Raw genomic sequence first — 20,527 nt, 5'->3', positions numbered from 1 at the left:
GTAGACGCCAGTGTTGTAGCTGTACTGGAACAGCTTGGCTAGGGGCATGGCAAGTTCTGAAGCACAAGTCTTTAGTGGTATTGCCAGTATATTGTCAGGGCCCATAGCCTTTACAGTTTCCAATGCCTTCAGCTGATTCTTGACATCACGTAGAGTGAATCGAATTGGCTGAAGGCTGGCATCTGTGATTCTGGGGACCTCTGGAGGAGGCCAAGATGGATCATCCACTAGGCATTTCTGGTGAAGATTGTAGCAAATGCTTCAGCTTTATATTTTGCACTGATGTACTGGGCTCCCCCATCATTGAGGATGGGGATATGTGTGGAACCTCCTCCTCCAGTGAGTTGTTTAATTGTCCACCACCATTCATGACTGGATGTGGCAGGACTACAGAGCTGAGGTCTGATCTGATGATTGTCCAGGCTTGATCCCCTGGCTTGATGGTAATGTAGAGTGGGGGATATGCTGGTGCGTGAGGTTACAGATTGTGGTTTAGTACAATTCTGCTGCTGCTGATGGCCCACAGTGCCTCATGGTCACCCAGTCTTGAGCTGCTAGATCTGTTCAAAATCTATCCCATTTAGCACGGTGGTAGTGCCACACAACATGATGGAGGACATCCTCAATGTGAAGATGGGACATTGTCTCCAAAAGGACTGTGCGACAGTCACTTCTAAAGATCTGTCATGGACAGATGTATCTGCAGCAGGCAGGTTGGTGAGGATGAGGTCAAGTATATTTTTCCCTCACCACCTGCCGCAGACCCAGTTTAGCAGCTATGTCCTTTAGGACTTGACCAGCTCAGTCAGTTATGGTGTTGCCGAGCCATTCTTGGTGATGGACGTTGAAATCCCGCAACCAGAGTATATTCAGTGCCCTTGCCACACTCAGTGCTCTCTCCAAGTGGTGTTCAACGTGGAGGAGTACTGATTCATCAGCTCTGGGTGGGTGGTACACAGTAATCAGCAGGAAGTTTCCTTGCCATCGGCCTGATGGCATGAGACTTTGAGGATTCTGAGGTCAACTCCCTCCTGACTGTATACCACTGTGCCGCCACCTCTGCTGGATATATTCTGTCCCACCTGCAGGACAGACCAAGGATGGTGATGGTGGTGTCTGGGACATGATCTGTAAGGTATGATTCTGTTACAATGACTATGTCAGGCTCAATTTTGGCATAAGCCCCCAGGTGTTAGTAAGGACGACTTTGCAAGGTCGACAGGGCTGAGTTGCCCTTGTTGTTTCCAGTGCCTAGGTTGATGCTGGATGGTCCGTCTGATTTCATTCCTTTGAGGCATTTTAGCAGTTTGATATAACGGAGTGGCTTGCTAGGCCATTTCGGAGGGTGTTTAAGAGTCAAACACATTGCTATGGGTCTGGAGACACATGTAGGCCAGACCAGATGGGTTTTTACAACAATCGATAATGGTTTCAGATTTTTATTTTTATCTGCCATGGTGGCATTCGAATGCAGGTCTCCCAGAGCATTATCTTGGGAATCTGGATTACTGGTCCAGCGACAATACCACTATGCCACCATCTCCCCTGCACTGTGCTATAGGATAATGAATGGCATTTAAGATCGATGTTTCTCTTTCTACTCGGAAGAACTCTAATGCTATTGGGGTAAGCAATAGCAATAATGGATAATCCTACTGCACACCAGGGATATTTTCATATCTATGGAAGAACACTATATGGGCAGGTCTGACAGCATCTGCGGAGAGGAACACAGTTAACGTTTCGAGTCTTCAATTATACGGACTCGAAACATTAACTGTGTTCCTCTCCGCAGATGCTGTCAGACCTGCTGAGTTTTTCCAGGTATTTTTGTTTTTGTTTTGGATTTTCAGCATCTGCAGTTTTTTGCTTTTAGTTTTGCTTTTAACTACATGAGCAGACTGTGTACTTCAGACTAAACAGCTAATTTTGATTTATGGCAAGTAAAATTATACAGAAGCAAAAGCAATCAGCAGATAAACATCAACAAGTAAAGGACTTAACATTATGTCGTCTGTTCCATTGAACACTGAGAATTCTAAAACCTTAACAAAAACAGAAATACCTGGAAAAACTCAGCAGGTCTGGCAGCATCTACGGAGAGGAGCACAGTTAATGTTTCGAGTTGAATGTTCCTTCAACAGAACGATGTAATTTTCTAGCTATTTAAAAAATATAATTTAACACAAGTCAACAATCAAAACAGATGTAGTTAATAATGCAAAAGCAATCTCTTCTTATTTCCTCCCAGTTGGGAAACAGTACATGGAATTGGAGATGATTAATCTAAAAAGTGGGAGGAAATTACTCAAAAATGTAAAATAAAACTTTTTTACTTAGTTCTTTTGAAGGGTCATTCGCACTCGAAACATTAACTGTGTTCCTCTCCGTAGATGCTGCCAGACCTGCTGAGTTTTTCCAGGTATTTTTGTTTTTGTTTTGGATTTCCAGCATCCGCAGTTTTTTGCTTTTAATTCTAAAACCTTTGCAACTTGCTTTGGTAAGTTTCAGACACTAGTGTGTGATGGGAAGTTTTACGAGGAATTAGCCTCAACACGTAGTAACACAGTAAAACAGGAAAAAAATAAGAATATGGGGCATATGCCTGGTTTGAATTCTTCCTTCGCTTTGATGTCCAAACTGCCAGGCAAAAGACATCCTTAACAAATAAATCAAAGCAGCAGTGACTGAGACACAAAAGGATACTGCAAATGTAAACAATCTCAATATACAAAGGCCAGACACATACAATTTAACTAATTAGGATACACACAGAGGTGTCCAGTTAATTTGACCAATAAGCTCTCAACAGCAGGCTGAGGATATCTTTCTAAATAAAGCATGGCAGTCACAACTTCTTTCTTATCCAAATGACCTGCCACAAATTATCCTAAAAAGATGCAGTATTAGTTTAAATTGAGGCTGGAGGGATTGTAGGATCCATCATGCCAGTTGCTTAAAAATGTTAACATTTATGTGCAATAGAATGAACTAGAGTACTGACTTCAGATCTGCCTCATGTGTTGAAGGTTTTAGTTAATTACTTTCAAGGACAATGAAATGTACAGCAATGATGAAGCAAGTAGCAATGAATAAGCAAGTATGCTAAACAAAGAATGAAATGAGGATACATTTTCTAGCTATTTAAAAATATAATTTAGCACAAGTCAACATTCAAAACTGATATAGTTAATAATGCAAAAGCAATCTCTTCTTATTTCCTCCCAATTGGGAAACAGTACATGGAATTGGAGATGATTAACCTAAAAAGTGGGAGGAAATTACTCAAAAATGTAAAATAAAACTTGCTGCATAAGCTAAACACAATATGCTGTCCACCAGCAGCTACGTTAACATAAACCATGTACTGAACAGTAGACTGAATTTAACGATCATGGTGGTGGTCTCATCCACCAATTGGAAAGCTGGTAGCAACCCCAATGCTGTCAATTCTGGGAGCCCTGACAGGATTAAATGCCCATAGTTATAAACACCTAGCTCATGGTTCATAGTAATATTTTAGAGGTTTTTTTTGTTCTGGGAATATTAAAGTTTAACTAACGAAAATGGGATAAATGCAACTAAAGCAGCTTGAAGGCTATTACACTTAAAAGGTTGGGGCCATGTTGACTTCAGGAATTAAGAGCTAGAAAGGTAAGATCATGAAACAGCAGGTGGGCTTACTTAGCTGGAGAATTGGAGACGAGATATCTACACTGCTTGCAAAGAAATGCAGCCCAGAGAGTTACTTTGTTTTGGGAGTGTGTTTGCTGGGGGAAATGTGCGTTCTGTAGCAGAGGAAAAGGCCATACTCAAAAGGTCTTGCTGTTAGCAGGCTCCAGGCAGCAAGAGCATTGCTGTTAGTTGACGCTGTGTAGTTGGGCTCAGAAGTTCTGGGGAGCTGAGAAGGTGGTGTCCTTTATGCTAGGAAGAGTTAGGGCTCAGAAGAAGCCTTGAGAGCCATTTATAGCTAGGTGTGGCTGAGGAGATTGGAACTTGATGAAATCCAGTGAAGTAAGTTGGCTAGTAAAGAGCTGAAATTGCAGAATCAGAAATCCAGGAGAACGAGGCTGAAATCCTGGGAGGTGTGCAGTTGTTGGAGCGGCTTTGAAAGTGAAAAGTTTGGAGTCCCTTGTGAGGAAGTTTCATCAAAATTGGTTGACTATTTATTGACGTGTTGATGAGAAATCTGGGGGACCTGTCTTGGTTGCATTTGCTATTTACTGAACAGTGTGGTGTGTCCGACCACAGTTTGCCTGTTAATTCACATGCACCTCATATTAACCGTGAATGTTAGAGTATAAGATAGATATTGTAAATTGTTTTATCCTTTTGACCTTACATAGTAAAGTTTATTTCTGTTTGTTCAAAAGCTTTGGCTTTATTCTTTAGCAAGTGTCTTGAATCTCAAATTTTGTCTACTTTAACCAAAACGTTATTGGTCACTAACCTGATCTTACCAAAAACTTGGGGTCTGGTTTAGAATTATAACACCATCATGAAGTTAACTGGCTGCCATCAGATTCCTGGGCTTTTGAAGGCGAAAAGCTCACCCTCAAGAACTGTCGGTCAATCATATTGCCAGCAGTTCTTCAGTCCCAGCTGTGCCACCAGAAACAGTGGCCACTGTTGGGTCTATGGCAGGTCCTGGACCAGAAACATTCCTGGATGCCAGGAAGAGAGGAGAGTGGGGCGGGCTTGCTGCTGGGGTAGGTGGTTGTTGTGTAGAGCAGGGACGCTTTTATAGCAGGGGTGGCCTTTGCTACTGGAAGAGCCCTCTGTGGGGCACAGTGTGCCCAATCAAGAGGGACCCCCACCTCTGAACCTACAGGCAGGCCGCCAGTTATGCCTACCTGGTATGGGTCCCCCCACCCCACTAGTAGAATGCCCTGTGACAACGAGGTGTCCCTTAATTGGCTACTTAAAAGCCTCAATTGGCCCAGGGGCCAAAAGGCTGACTTCAATCTTTCCCATTCTGGACTTAGTTAAATTCTGCCTTTTGAATATTTAGCCCCAGTATTTGGAACTCAAAACATGATCTTCAGTCTTACACTTAGGTAATTGTTGAATTGACAGGACATTCTTTCACGAACATGAAAGATCAAGATCTACAGCTCTTCTTATACACAACTTAATGGTGGGTCATTATTATGCCAGCAATGGTAGAATGTTCATTTAATGAACAGCAATTGAACAACTATATTAAAAACATTATGTAATTGGACAAGATTTGCTACACTGATGGAAGGTAAAGTTTCCACGAATGCAGATGGCATACAAGATTATGAGTTGGCGTGTCCAACTGTGGTACTAGAGTCACTTGCAACCCTACACCCTGGTAATCTGCTCCTTTTAAACAAGGCAACTAATTCCTTTTTCTCTGCACTGTAGGTAGCCCTGCTCAGTACATTAAGAAACAATCATTCAGGAAAAAACAGAAACCTGTAAGATAAGCATTAAATTGTATTTGCATGGAATCAATGTATCTGTGATAACAACAAATATGCAATGTTTAAAAAGGATACAATACTACCCAAATCTGAAAAAAAATTCAAACTCTAAAAGTTTGCAGAAAGGAGGCCTCTCAGTAATGACTGAAGAACAACCAAATGCTTTGTCTATGAATCAAACAGTTGTAGCTTCTTTCAGTTCAGAACAAGCCCATCATTCTGGGGGAAACGGAGAGACAGTGCATTATTGTTGCGCTGTCACTTGACTACAAAACCATATTCAGAGTAAAAGCCCCAGGTTTGATTAGTCGGAAGACTCAGCAGATAGCAAGAAAAAGAAGCCTTACCTCATGATCAGGAACCTCTGAGGAAAGGGTTTTTCCAAGGATAATGGCAGTCAGATATGTCCAGCACCGGGCTGTGTTAGCATGGTTATAGCCCCCTGTCTCCACCAGAAAAGCAAACCACACAGAAATAATTTATTTGACAGAAGGCACAGTGATGATGTTCTTTATTATGGTCCCATCTTAAAACTATCCTTCCGCACTGTTATATTTTAGGAGATGGTTGAAGTTATGGTGACGGATGATTTGTGAAGATTTCCAATTATTTCACCTTTCCATCTTCCTTCAATAACAATTTTTCCTGAGCTGGCACAATGCATTTGATCCTTAGTACGTGGGGCATGAGTACATGTACCTGTCTAGATCCTCAACACTAATGTGACTCATTAACATTATTGACAGCCTCATCAAAGTCTATATCATGGCCTACTAGAATGTAATATTTCCTTTTCCCTTGAGCTAAATCAATAATTTGGTGCCACTCTGGGCAATTGGTGCTTTAAGGACATGAACATTATAATGTGAGCTGAAACTGCCCAAATTCATTTTGTACAGGATGCTTACAACAAACAGAGAAGGAATGTTTCATTCCATCAGTCTGGGATGGATTTGAACTCAGATCCCAAGTTTGTCTTTTTCTAATCTCACTCTCAAAATCATTTTATTTAATTGAACTGTGATTGCAACATTGATGAACTCAAACTCTCCCCTAATTCAACACCCATATATACTTCTTAACGATACCACTGCTGTGAATAAGGAGTGGTAACTCTAGTTGTTTTACACACCTAACTCAAGGATAGTGATCAAATTTGCAGGGCTTCCACTATTGCTTCAGCTAAAATGTGTTCATTCTGTTAACAGATCTGGGATGGATCTTGGACCCTTGTGGCCAGTTTACTTCAGTGCCACACTATATGATGCATTTATTTACACAATTGCTAAGAAGCTCTTGCTTTATATAAAAAAACTCCTAAAACAAAACTAAAACGATGTTAAACTATTTTTAAAACACATAGCAATAAACTCCTCTTTACATTTAATGTTGTAACTTGTCAATTCACTGGTTACTTCTCTATTTGCAATTATTAATCACCTCTGTATTTATTAAACATGTTGCAACAAAAGACAGATGGACTCACCTCCTCCTAAGACCAGAGTTGGTAGCTCCCAGTTCAGAATGTAACGCAGGCACTTTCCCACTCCCACTGGTGTCATATTAAAGGAGCACATTGGGTCTCCAGCAATAGTATCTGCTCCTAGCTGGCAGACCACTGCTTCAGGATTGAATGATGCATACACCTCTTTTAACACACTAATGAGGAAGCAAAGTAAATAGATGTTACTAGATAACAGACATTTGCTGCACTTGGCATCGCAGGATCACTGTATTCAACAATTTCCTCATCATCAGTCCTATTCCCAAAGGACCATATAGGAATGGGCAATAAATGTTGGCCTTGCTGGTGGTGCCCACTTCCCAAGAATGCAAAAATAGGTCAGTCTAATACCAATACTATGCTTTATTGACTCATTACTTTTTCTATATTGAATAGTTTAATCATGAACAGAACTATTACTTTTTGGATTAATTAGGTGTGTACGCAGCTTGTGTGATCAGGCACACTGGAAATGTTTAGGGGAAGCCCATTTCCCTGAAGGGAATGGCATGAGGGATAAAATCAGATGGAAAATCATCTTTGGGTGCTCTCATGAAGTTTCCTGTTGGCGAATTCAAGTTATTGCTTGCCATCCTACATGCAAACATGAGAAAGGTGTGAAAGCCTGTTCCAGTAATCCACTATTTGACTTTTGAATTCGCTGATAGGAAATTTCATGAGAGCACCCAAAGATGATTTTCCATCTGATTTTATCCCTCATGCCATTCCCTTCAGGGAAATGTGCTTCCCTTAAAAATTTCCAGTGTTTAACTGCCTGATCATACAAGCTGCATGCACACATTATTAATCCAAAAAGTAATAGTTCTGTTCATGATTAAACTATTCAATATAGAAAAACATCTTCACAAAACCAGTATTCCTAAATTTGCACAAATATAAATGAATATCTAGAAATTAAATAAAATCAAACAAAGTTAAAAGTTTATGCTTGTTTGTGATGGTCAGAGTTTTTTCCTTTAAATGGTTAACTGGAGTAAACCTACCATCCCCAGGCTGGCACCTGGAGTGAGTTACTACGGTCCCTCTCAGTATCAATGTAAAATACAGCTACTCCTCCTTTGACGGCTAATAGTTTACAGCTTCCACATAATTTTTTCATCACAGATATTGTTTGTAAATGATCTCAATGTTTTATATTACACAACCACAATTAAAACAATATTAAATAAGCACAACACATCTCTCTTTATGAATTCTCTTGTTGGAACAAATTCTTCTTGGGATACAAAAAAAGGCTAAACGTTTTCTGAGGCTTAACCCTCAATATTCCTAACAACTAACTGAAACTCTGCAAGAATGAGTCCAGTCAATAGGAAATCAAAATATTTTTAAAGATCCTGTTGTTTGTGCACATTGTATTTGAACTTCACTGGCTGGAAGCAATTATTTGTGCTGACACCATGTGACAGTTAAATTATCAGAAGAAACAAGGTCATTAACATAGGGTACTAGTTGTAAATAATTACTGAGTCTGATAGCTCAAGGCAACTGTACCAACATCAGTACAGGTTCAATCACCTACTCAGGGTTCTGGCTGAGAAGTGCAGGAATGCTGAATTACCATAAATAGAGATCTCGCCATGAGCCCAGCAAACAAACCTGACAGTAAGACTCACTGTTAAAACATGTGCACTCAATGGGCAGAATTTAACGGGGACCTCAGGAGCAGACTGGGAGGCAGGGTGGCCGGAGAAGGCATCTTCCCAATGCCTTGGAATTCAATTAGCAGTGGGGAAGGTCGAAGACAGCCTCCCTGCCCAGAGGACATAGGTATAAAGAGGGATGAGGTCTTGCATCAAGAATTCAGGGAGTTAGGCAGTAGACTAAAAAGCAGGGCCTCTTGTAATCTCTGGATTACTCCCAGTGCCACGTGCTAGCGAACACAGAAATAGGAGTATAGCGCAGATGAAAACGTGGCTTAAGAGTTGGTGCAGGAGGGAGGGTTTTAGATTCCTGGATCACTGGGACCATTTCTGGGGAAGGTGGGACCTGTACAAGGTCTACATCTAAACCAGAGCGGGACTAACATCCTTGCAGGTGGGTTTGCTACTGCTGTTGGGAGGAGTTTAAACTAATTCGGCAAGGGAAGGGGACACAGAACGTTAGCAGAATGGGGACACATCATAATACAGTAAAACAATCAAGTCAGAGGGAGTACAGCTGCATTAAGTTTCAAGGGAGTAAGGCAAGGCTGGATGGCTTCTACTTTAATGCCAGGAGTATTACAGGTAAACGGATGAGTTAAGGGTGAGGATTGACACGTGGAATTGAGATATAGTAGCCATAACAGAGATGTGGTTGAGGGAGGGGCAGGATTGGCAGCTCAACATTCCAGGACATAGAATCTTCAGGTGAGACAGGGGAGGGGGTAAAAGAGGATGAGGCATTGCATTATTAGTTAAGGAGTCAGTTACTGCATTAAGGATAGATGATATCTTGGAGGGGTCATTGAATAAAGTTTTGTGGGTACAGCTTAGGAGTGAAAAAGGGGCAGACACATTGTTAGGCATTTATTATAGACCCCCAGATAGTCAGTGGGAAATTGAAGAGCAAATATGTGCAAAATTTGTGGAGGTGTGTAAAAACAATAACAATAGGGTAATTATATTAGGCGATTTCAACTTGCCCAACATTAATTGGGATTGACATAGTGCTAAAGGCTTGGATGGAGTGGAACTCTTGAAATGTGTACAGGGGGACTTTTTAGATCAATATGTAGAGGGTCCAACAAGAGACGGCGCACTGCTGGACCTATTTCTGGGGAACGAAGCCGGACAGGTGGCTGAGGTGGTGGTGGGGGAACATTTTAGTGATAGCAATCACAACAATTTAAGCTTGTTATCGAAGAAGAAATATACATATTGCAAAAAAATGTTTTGGATTGGGGGAGAGCTGATTTTAGTAAAATAAGGCAGGATCTGGCCAAGGTAGACTGGGAACAGCTACTTGTGGGGAAATTTACAGAACAGCAGTGTGGGGGCGGGGGGGGGGGCATTCAAAAAGGAAATGGGGAGGGTACAGGCTCAACATGTTCCCTCTAGGATGATAGGAAGGAGTAACAAGCCCAGAGAACCATGGATGACCAGAGATATTCAGGATACGATGAAAAGGAAAAGAGAGGCTTTTAGCAGGTACAAGGGGAGCAAATCAGTGGAGTCATTAGTGAAGTACAGAAAATGCAGGGTGGAGCTTAAGAAAGCAATTCAGAGAGCAAAGAGAAAATGAGAAAGCTCTGGCTGGTAAAAGTAAGGAAAATTCCAAGATATAGATAAGTATATCAATAGGAAGAGGATAACCAGGGAAAAAATAGGGCCCATAAGGGACCAAGGGGGCAATCTATGGGTGGAGCCAGAGGACATCAGTAGAGTGTTGAACGAATACTTCACATCTGTCTTCACCCAAGAGAATGAGGGTGAAGGTATGGAACTTGGGGAGAGAGACTGCAAGGTTCTTGAGCAAATTGATGTAGTGAGTGACAAGGTATTGGAGGTGTTGGCAGGCTTAAAAGTGGACAAGTCTCCAGGTCCGGATGATTTGAGTCCCAGGCTGCTGAGAGAGGCAAGGGAGGAGCTCGCAGGGGCTCTGGTCCAAATTTTTAATTCCTCTCTGGCCACGGGGGAGGTGCCAGAGGACTGGAGAACAGCTAATGTGGTTCCGCTATTTAAGAACGGTTATAGAGATAAGCCAGGGAACTACAGACCAGTGAGTCTCACGTCAGTGGTAGGGAAAATATTGGAGAAAATTTTGAAGGAGAGAATCTCTCTCCACTTGGAGAGGCAAGATTTGTCAGAGGGAGGTCATGCCTAACAAATTTGATTGAATTTTTTGAGGGGGTGACCAGGTGTGTAGATGAGGGTAGTGTAGTTGATGTAGTTTATATGGATTTCAGCAAAGCCTTTGACAAGGTCCCATATGGGAGACTTATAAAGAAGGCAATGGCACACGGGATAAAGGGTAATTTGATAAGGTGGATTCAAAATTGGCTTAGTTGTAGGAAACAGAGGGTGATGACAGAAGGCTGCTTTCGTGACTGGAAGCCAGTGTCCAGCGGTGTACCACAGGGATCTGTGCTAGGTCCCCTATTATTCGTCATTTCTATGAATTACATAGTCATCTATGTAAGGGATAGGATTAGTAAGTTTGTGGATGACACAAAGATTGGCCAGGTGGTTAACAGTGAGGTTCAGTGTCTTGGGTTACAGGAAGATATAGACAAGATGGTCAATTGGGCAGATAAGTGGCAGATGGAATTTAACCCTGAAAAATGTGAGGTGATACACTTTGGAAGGAGTAATTTGACAAGGAAGTATTCAATGAACGGCATGACACTAGGACGTCCTGAGGAGCAAAGGGACTTTTCGTGTGTCCATAGATCGCTGAAGGCAGAGGGGCATATTAGTGGGGTAGTGAAAAAGGCATATGGGACACTTGCCTTTATCATTCGAGGCATAGATTACAAAAGTAGGGAGGTCATGTTGGAGTTGTATAGAACCTTGGTGAGGCCATGGCTGGAGTACTGTGTGCAGTTCTGGTCGCCACATTAAGGGAAGGATGTGATTGCACTGGATGGGGTGCAGAGGATATTCATCAGGACGTTGCCTGGGATGAAACATTTAAGTTATGAAGAGAGGTTGGATAGACTTGGGTTGTTTTCGTTGGAGCAGAGAAGACTGAGAAGCGACCTGATTGAAGTGTACAAGATTATGAGGGGCATGGACATGGTAGATAGGGAGCAGCTGTTCCCCTTGGTTGAAGGGTCAGTCCTGAGGGGACACAAGTTCAAGGTGAGGGGCAGGAGATTTAGGGGGGATGTGAGGAAAAACTTTTTTACCCAGGGTGTGGTGATGGTCTGGAATGTGCTGCTGGGGAGGGTGGTGGAGGTGGGTTGCCTCACATCCTTTAAAAAGTACCTGGATGAGCACTTGGCACGTCATAACATTCAAGGCTATGGGCCAAGTGCTGGTAAATGGGATTAGGTAGGTAGGTCAGGTGTTTATCACGTGTCGGTGCAGACTCGATGGGCCGAAGGGCCTCTTCTGCACTGTGAGATTCTGTGAATTGAGGCCCTTAAATGGGGGGGGAGGGGAGGGAAAAGGAAAGGAGGCCTCTGCCATGTGGGGGCAAACATCCACAAAGATCCAGGGGCATCCCTGCAGGCTCAGGAAAGAGGCTCTCCTAATCACTCTGTGGCCCACAGAGGGTCCCTTCCCAGCAACAAGGGCAACCTCTGATGAAATGCTCACCCACCACTTCCCATCTCACCAGAACCTTCCTGACTGGCTCCGGCGATCCGGGCCCCACTTACCTTGGTTCTGGGTAGCATCCATGATGTTGCTCTGGGCTGGGTGCAGTTCCACCAGTTGCCAACACTGATGTGGGTGAAGTGCTGCCTAGCCTCTGACTGGCCAGCAGCTCTTGGAGGTGGGATATCATCTATTAAAGGGACAGGGGCCATGACTCAAGGCAATTGATTGCCTGAATGCCACAGAATCTAGTCAGGGTTCCCAGATACTCCTCAGGCATGGTTGTTCCCAACTTTCCAGCCAGCTGTCGGGGCCATCCTAACAAAGTTCAACTCAATATCAATGCAATGGAATGGGATTAACAGCAGAAAAGCAGGTCAATTGTTTAATACATATTCATTTGATGCAGTAGCTCCTCTAACCCAGTTTACTTGATGACAACATTAACACTGACCATTTAAATAAAACTAATACACCCTCCCCAAGCAAGTGGAGCTAAATAATTGTTAGATTCTGCAATTCAATTTGATTATTAGAGTAGTGTCCTGTTGCTGATTGGCAATGGTGTGAATGCTTGTATGATGGGAGTCACAGGATGTGGTTTTCCAGCCTTAGGCCAGAAGAGGGGGATAAAACTGAGATTGGGCCCAGTTGTTCCTTGGTGTTCTGACTTAGTTCCTAGCATTTGGTTTCAAAGCAATATTGAGAAAGGACTAAGGGAAGACCTACATCTGCCTTGACAGCCACAGTACAATGGCAGAATAACCAAGAAGAAGGGCAGTATGGCCAGGAGATTTGGGGCGGCGCAGGGGGGGAATGGTGGTGGGGATAGAGATTTTTAAAAAAACAATACCTCCACAAACCTCACAATATTGAATACTGCCTGAAGTTAACAACATATTACTATCCAAGGCATCTAAGTTAAGCGCTAAAGCAAAATTTACTATTAGAGTGCACAAGCCTGATTTTAACTGCGTGTAAGTGGATGGGTTTTGATAAATTAAAATCTCAGCCCATGTTTTCAAACTGAATTTCAGAGATGATCCCAGAGGATAACAGAGAACAGGTTTCTATCTCTCATCGGATTTTTCTATTATTTCTACATTCACCAGAATGTCATTTCTGTTGCGATAGGCTAAAATGATGCATCTTCTGCAATGACTGCATTACTTTACCATCGATAACTGATACAAAAATATTTGAAAACAAAAGCATGCTATGTTGGGAGCAGATTAGGTTGAGAGATAGAGGAGAACCAGGTTTGTGCATAATTCTAAAGCATGAGAGACCCCACAGATTAAATTGTAAAGCACAGGCAACTCTGAACTGATACTGAAAAGTTCTTAGAAAATGTTCTTTTTTAAAAAAAAATTGAATAAAGAAAAACACCAACTACCATTCTGGGGAAAGACCAAATGTTCTTTCTAATCCCATAAATTTTAACCTCACTCATCTTTCTATCCATTCAAGACTTTTTTTCAGCTCGATTCGATGATTCCTATCTTCACAAATCTGCATGCTGCACACAGTTCTTGTGGTCACGGGAAACAGAAAGTGTAAACTCAGACTTTGTATTTTCAGTAAGTGCATTTGCGATTTCATTTTGGCTCATGTGCATGAATTTTCCTGCTCATTGTGCCATTGAAAAACCCTGTCACAATGTTTGACTGGTTGCTAAATATTTTTGCCTAATTTGTAATTGATTATGATCAGTTTATGCTCATTTGTTGGATGGAACTGATTGGGAAATGTACCTCAAGAATTTTCATTTCGTACATTTCAAAGTTCTGGAGGTGGGACAAAACATGTTGGAATTACTGCTTACTTTTCTTGGTTTGTGTGGATAACGCTGTCAATTTGAAATTAATTTCTCCAATTCTGTTATTTGGTCTCCCCATTCTATACACCATCCATGGTCGCCATTAATTTCACTAAAACATTGGTTAACATGCAAGATGAATCCAACCATAACTCTTCCTCCATCTGTGGTAGTCCCTGGCCTCTGCTCCACATTTTTAAAATGGAGACTGACAACCCACCACAAATACATGTCTTAACCTCCTATGATATAACATGTTATTGTCTAGCACACTGCGTTACTCAAGCTGCCATCCCAGCAACGAGGTGCACTTTGCCACTCTCTCTCTTCCCATTGTGGAGATTGATCACTTCAGTTTGCACTGCAGTCTTTAATTTCAAGAGGGTAGCCCTGCTCATTGTCTCAGCAGGAGGATCACCTCTGTGATGAGTAGTCTTTTCTATTGCACAAATACTCCACTCATATACACGTTGACATCCCAGTACAAATTTGCTGGGATTTTGGTGCTCTTAGCAACACAATGTTAATTTTGTGAAGCATCAACCATCATTAAAATGATTTTTTTGTCCGCAATTTGTAGTGTACGAGATGTCCACTTACATTGGGTCAAACCCAAACTGTCTGCAATATAATTCTGGAGATGGATTTTAGAAGAAGCTTCATTTAGTTAAGGACTTAATTCCCAATCAACTTGGGATATTTGATTATATTTATAATTCTCCGAAATCCAGTGAAGGAATTCAACATTCTGGTTCCTGTCACACTAGAATGATTTAATTTATATAGTATCTTACCAGGATTCTTCACTTGCTGTTCTGTATGCTGCAGGTTGGAACACAGATGAAACTGATTGTTCACATTTAACACCCACCTTTCATTATGTATAAGGGCCTAGAAGTTACTTATTAGCAAGGGTGAAGCCAGAGGTTATTCAGAATAAAAGCTTCAGATCAGGAGGCAGGCATTCAACGAATGTTACTGCAGCAGCAGCATCACTGATTGGACAATGGATTAAAGAGATGGACTGAATTTGCCTTAGACATGCTCAAGAGTATAATGACAATTTGCAAATACTCCTACAATCAGTCTGAATGACCCTTCCAAGGTTCAACCTCACACCTACTTAACTGAATTGGTGGCTCGGCTGGCAAGTACAAACACAGATCCGCACCCTTCCTGATCCTGACAGCAATCTCAGAAGCTCTAATTTGATTCAGTCCTGTTTATTGTGGCAGATGTTTACTTATTATTTCAGTTTACTACATTGTTAAGCTCAGTGACTCCCAACAGGCCAGAGAATCATCATCATTCATTACCTTAAACAAAAATACTTAAAAATTTACGAAAATGAACAAAAGAGATATTGATGCTCATTATTCTTTTTAACGTTTCAATATTTGACAGGAGGCTTCTGCAGTTCAATAAGAGTTACAGATGGTGACATTCCCAAAATTTCAAAACATACACTAAATTGCCAAGACTGCTTTGTTTGACTGATAACACTCACTTTAGAAAGGGCTACATTCTTGCAATTGGTTAATACAAATAATTACTGAATTCAACTAAATTTGGCATACTGATCCCACTTATAGTGTTGCTCATTGACTACATCCATTATGTTAATATTGCAGCACCTTCAAACTTGAGGTGTAAATAGTTCCTGAATGGGTACAGTTTTGTGCCAAGTCAGTGTACGAGATTCTGCAACACTTATCGTGGTTGACTTCACGCAACAGTAACACGCTAACATCTAATGGCTGATATAAAATAGGCATTGAAGAAATAGAAATTCAAGTGGGTCACTACGGAAACTTTTAAATAATGCTAAACTATTCACAGCTTTGCTTTAAATTGAAAATATACATTCAAGAAAGGCTGATTTAAAATGCTTTTCTATGCAATCCTCCAGTCACTGTGTTATGGTGAAACCCTCCATTCACTGTGTTATGGTGATAAAAGTAAAGGAAATCTCTTCTAACATACATTATTCATTATTACTGTCAATAGGATAAATCTATTCAAAGGGTGATTGCAATTGCTTTAGTTTTCATCTAAAATCTCTTGGTTGGTCAAGCTACAAATTATGATTTGCAATACTGGCATATAATCACAATGATTGTTAAATACTTTAGATGGTCAATGTCTCCATTAAAGTAAAAGATAGAAGACTACCATACAGTATTGCCAGTAGTAATTTCTAGGCTTTATCCTTGATAGTGAGTAAATCATTTTTTGAATTAATACAGACCTTTTTAAAAAAATTCCCGAGATCTCCAAGCAGTAACCCTAGCTATAGCAACAATGAGACCCAGAGACACTTGCAACGAGATCCCTCATCGCAAAGTATCCCTAGGCATTCATATCGTAAAGTTAATGAACACAAATCTCAGAAGAGGAGCCATGAAATGAGGTTTGCTTAAAGAGCATACTTTACAAGACTATGTACACATTAACAACTTTGAGTAAATATTATTCACACTATTTATCTTCAGGTGGTTCAGCAGTGTCTGTTAATGTAGCTTAATCAATAGCTGCACTCTCATTCATTTCACCCAGGTTCTAGTTTTCTGAAATTATGCTCCTTTCACAAGTGCTCAACAAGTTTTATAGGCATAATTATGGGCTGTCTATACATCTTTTTGTACCAGAACATGGGTTTGATCCACTAGGTATTCTAATCAATGATGATATTAAGCAGTTTTATTTATTTTCCCATCCCACCTCATCCGTAACTTTGATCCTCACTTTGTTTCTGGCTCTGAATGTTACTCTTACTTCTTTCAACTTGCTTCCGATCTCTGCATCACTCTACATTTTTGATTCTTCTTGATCTTCTACAGTGCCTCTCATAGATCTTATGTAGCATCTCAGATCTCTTAAAGCCCCAGAATATTGTATTTGCTGCTCATAAGACAGTCTCCACTACATTGGGGAGATCAAAGGCAGATTTGGTGATCGTTTTGTGGAACACCTCCATTCAGTCCAAATGTGTGATTCCAAGTTTCTAGTCGCCTGTCATTTTAATTCTCCACTTCACTCCCACTCTAACCTCGACCTCCTACACTATTGCAATGAAGCATGACTTAATTTCGAGGAACAGCACCTCATCTATTGATAGGCACTTTACAGGCCTCCAGGCTCAGCAGTGAGTTCAACAATTTCAGATTATAACCACTGCCCCATTTTTCTTTTAGCAGCTGTAGGTAATAATTCTGCCATCGGGCTGTCAATGAGCTTGAGGCAGGTCTTCCACCCCAACTGGGAAGGAAGTCCCACCTCCGAGAGCTGCTGGCCAATCAAATCCTCTCTGATGCCAGCAGCTCTACTGGGTGCGGTGGTCTGCTGGGACTGCAGCTGAGGATGGGGGAGAGAGATATTCTGGGATTCCTCCAATGGGTGCAGAGTGCACAGACATGTCCCCATCCCTCCCATCCAATTGGCCATCAGCCTGCCATGAAACCTGTCAGTCTGTTTGCTTGATGCCTGCCTCCCATCACTGTGGGTAAAATCTCAATGGCGGCAGGTCTTTACGTAGCCATTAATAAGCCACTTAAGGGATTCAAATTGCCCATGGGCGGGCAGCTAAGCCTCCCAACTAGGGTTGCCAATCTTCCAGGATTGGCCAGGAGACTCCAGGAATTGAAGATCCATCTCCAGCACTGCTGCGTATGGCCCTGGAGAAAATCATCAAGATATTGTTTTGTCATTCTCTTTGAACTTTTCTCTTTACCAGATATGAAAATATTGAAAAAAGCTGCTTGGCTGAGAATCAAGCATCATCCAATTGAGTCTTTTTGCTTTCCAGTTGGCATAGCAAGGCAGTGTGACACAAGGATGGATGTGATAGCTGACTAATGGCTAGAGTGTGGGGGCAAGTCATGTGATGAAACCTCCAGGACTGCATTAAATTGCAATTTGCAACCCTACTCCTGACGCTTCCCACAAAACTGGTAAAACTGTAGTGTCATGAGCAGGAAGGTGCTGGGAATGATGTCGATGGCATGGTGCCCCAACCTGCCCCCCAGGGGTCTCAAAATCCAACCCTTGAAGTCAGTAAGTACTATTTCATCACCTGCCACAACACTCCCTGTAGACATCGGAAATTTGAAACAACTCTGAAAAGCAACAAAAATGTGTAGAATTGAAGCAGCAGCCTGAAGAAATAAACACAGCAACTAACATCTAAGTTAAAAAAGCTCTGGTTGCAGTTGGGGGCTGTGGGAGGGAATTTTTCTTTCTACTTCATGTTCAGTAAACCGAGGTTAAGAGAGGACATCAGCTGGAACGTGTAGCTCTAAAATGGCACGATCCTCCCATTCTGCATACTTCCAGCAGATGCGAAGTACATGCGTGCTGACCCTTTTATCACCTCAGAAGTGTGCATGTGCACTTTGAAACCCTGAGAGGTCTTGTCATGCCCAAAAACAGGTGCAAACGAGTCCAATTCAACTCTAATTTTTGGTTGTCAATGGTAAATAGTCAACATTTCAGAATTACAACAGAGACTTAACTATTTGAAACTGTAAGACAATGAATAATGAACAATGAACTGTGTCCTTTTATAATGTTTAGCTATTTGTCAATGAAAAATCAATATAAGTTTTGCAAAAAAAAAAATCTCATTTCTATTGTCTAAATTTCCAGGTTTGCAAATAAATGGTTGATACAGGGTATTGGTTTGCAGGGTGCAGAAAATATTCAATAATTCATTCCAGCCACAAATTCTGAACAATGATGTTTCAAGTTATATAGGTCAAGTTGTCCATGGAAAAAATCTGTATCCCACAAATTAGCATGCATAAAAACAATTCAGTTTATTTGTGCTGGGCTTTTGGTTAGTACATTTGCGTTACTATGACAAACATAAATACTTTCAGCTGGAGGTTTGACATTGCTTGCAACACAGTTAGATCTTGATGATAATTTCAGAGTGTTGATTAGAATTTGGAAACACCAATTAACGCACCAAAACTTCATAATGAAAAACAATTGCCTTGTGGAACTTGAACAGGAAAAAGCAAGACACTGCTGGTGCATCAACATACCATATCATGAAGTGGCAGGACTCTGCTTGTTGTTCCCCACTTAGCAAGTTCCTGATCTCAACTGTGCCAATAATAGTTATCAAACAGAAGTTAAGCTGTTTCTACATTTGGAAGGAGAAATGTCAAAGTGCTTTGTTCTCACACTCTGTTTAGCATCCAGCTAGTAACATTGGTAGAGGCCTGGTGAAAAAGCCGCCTGTCCACTAGTGATTTGGTGTGGCCTAGAGGAAGGTCTAAAGGAAAGGAAGGGGAAAAAATAATATTTTTTAAAATGTTGGAAATTGCATGTAACCTTTTGATGGAATTTCTTGACGTATAGTTCAGATATGAAGGGCAGCATATTTGGAGGCCAATGGGGGTGGGAACTCAGGCATATGGGTACTTAATTTCATGCCATCAGCCATCATCCCACCTTTCCCCCGTCCCCCCACCCAAAAGCCATTTTCAGGAAGGCAAGCAGCAGTAGCTTGTTAGGGTTATTGAAAAGCCAGTTAAGGCCATTGATCAAAGGTTAGCTGGAATTTTCCAGTCAACCTACTGGACTCCCACAGTGTCAGGAGCAAGGCAGTCACCTGGACGCAGCCTCTTTGTCCATAATGGTAGTCCTGCAGCTGTGGCCATTTTTTATTTCAAAACTTTTAAAAGCCCTGAGAGCGCACCTCCAAATAGAGGTACCCTTACTGGCAAAGGCAGGCTGCAGCTCCTTCAGCTCTGGATGGCCCCCTATTGAACAATGAGTGTGCATGTGGCCACTAATTGGCCAGTCCAGGTAAAATCGGCCGGGTTGTTGCTCCTGACAGAGTGTGGAGTAGGGACCTGCAAGGGCCCCAGGGTCAGTCAGGCAGGCCTTGGCGAGATGGTGTATGGTTGCCGCAGGGCAGCTATTACTACTGGGGGGATCCTTCCAAGGGTCACAGTACCTGAATAGGTGCGCCCCTTCCCACCCACCAAGCTCACAGGGAGGCTACCAGGGTTCAACATGTTGTTTTCCTACATGGTGGAGGGCCCACCAGCCACTGGTAAAATACCAGTGGCGCAGGAAGAGGCCCGCAATTTGCCATTTAAGTGGCTTAATTAGCTTCTGAGCTGGATAGCTGTCCTCCACCTACCCCACCGCTGGTGAAATGGAATGGTGCAGAAAGACGACGGGCACTCATACCTTGCCTTTCCTCGCCATTTCCATGCTTCCCAGCCTTTTCCTGGAGGGCTGGTAAAATCAAGTCACTGGTGCTAGGCCCCAACCCTCACCAAGCTTCAATATATTTTGATGCAATGGAGTGCTTATAAAAGAAATCTCCTGCCTATACTGTCACCACATCATAAGTTTAAAAACTGATCATTCAATATCCTGATCTTCGCAATCACGTTACCAAAGCCGGACTTGAATAAAATAAAGTTGATTTAGTTCCCGACCACAGCAAAGCCTGAATGTTATCAATGGTAGG

The 20,527-nt window shown here is 41.9% G+C and overlaps 1 protein-coding gene across 3 annotated transcripts in view; it reads right to left on the bottom strand.

Annotated features, from left to right (window-relative positions):
• hdac8 (histone deacetylase 8) overlaps positions 1 to 20,527 on the bottom strand; it is an 80,864-nt gene that overhangs the window by 13,447 nt on the left and 46,890 nt on the right. For 2 of the 3 annotated variants that reach the window (XM_041195785.1, XM_041195787.1), the window contains exons 8-9: positions 6,937 to 7,109; positions 5,798 to 5,892 (exon numbers count right to left, since the gene is read on the bottom strand). In XM_041195785.1, coding sequence (XP_041051719.1) covers positions 5,798 to 5,892; positions 6,937 to 7,109 — 268 coding nt within the window. Of the gene's footprint in view, positions 1 to 5,797; positions 5,897 to 6,936; positions 7,110 to 20,527 lie in introns of those variants that run through there. The other variant, XM_041195788.1, reaches the window with a different exon arrangement.

The sequence above is a fragment of the Carcharodon carcharias genome, chromosome 9 (assembly GCF_017639515.1).
Source record: "Carcharodon carcharias isolate sCarCar2 chromosome 9, sCarCar2.pri, whole genome shotgun sequence".
Taxonomy (NCBI): Eukaryota; Metazoa; Chordata; class Chondrichthyes; order Lamniformes; family Lamnidae; genus Carcharodon; species Carcharodon carcharias.
The sequence above is the reverse complement of the archived record's forward strand: the minus strand, read 5'-3'. Positions and strand labels throughout refer to the sequence as shown.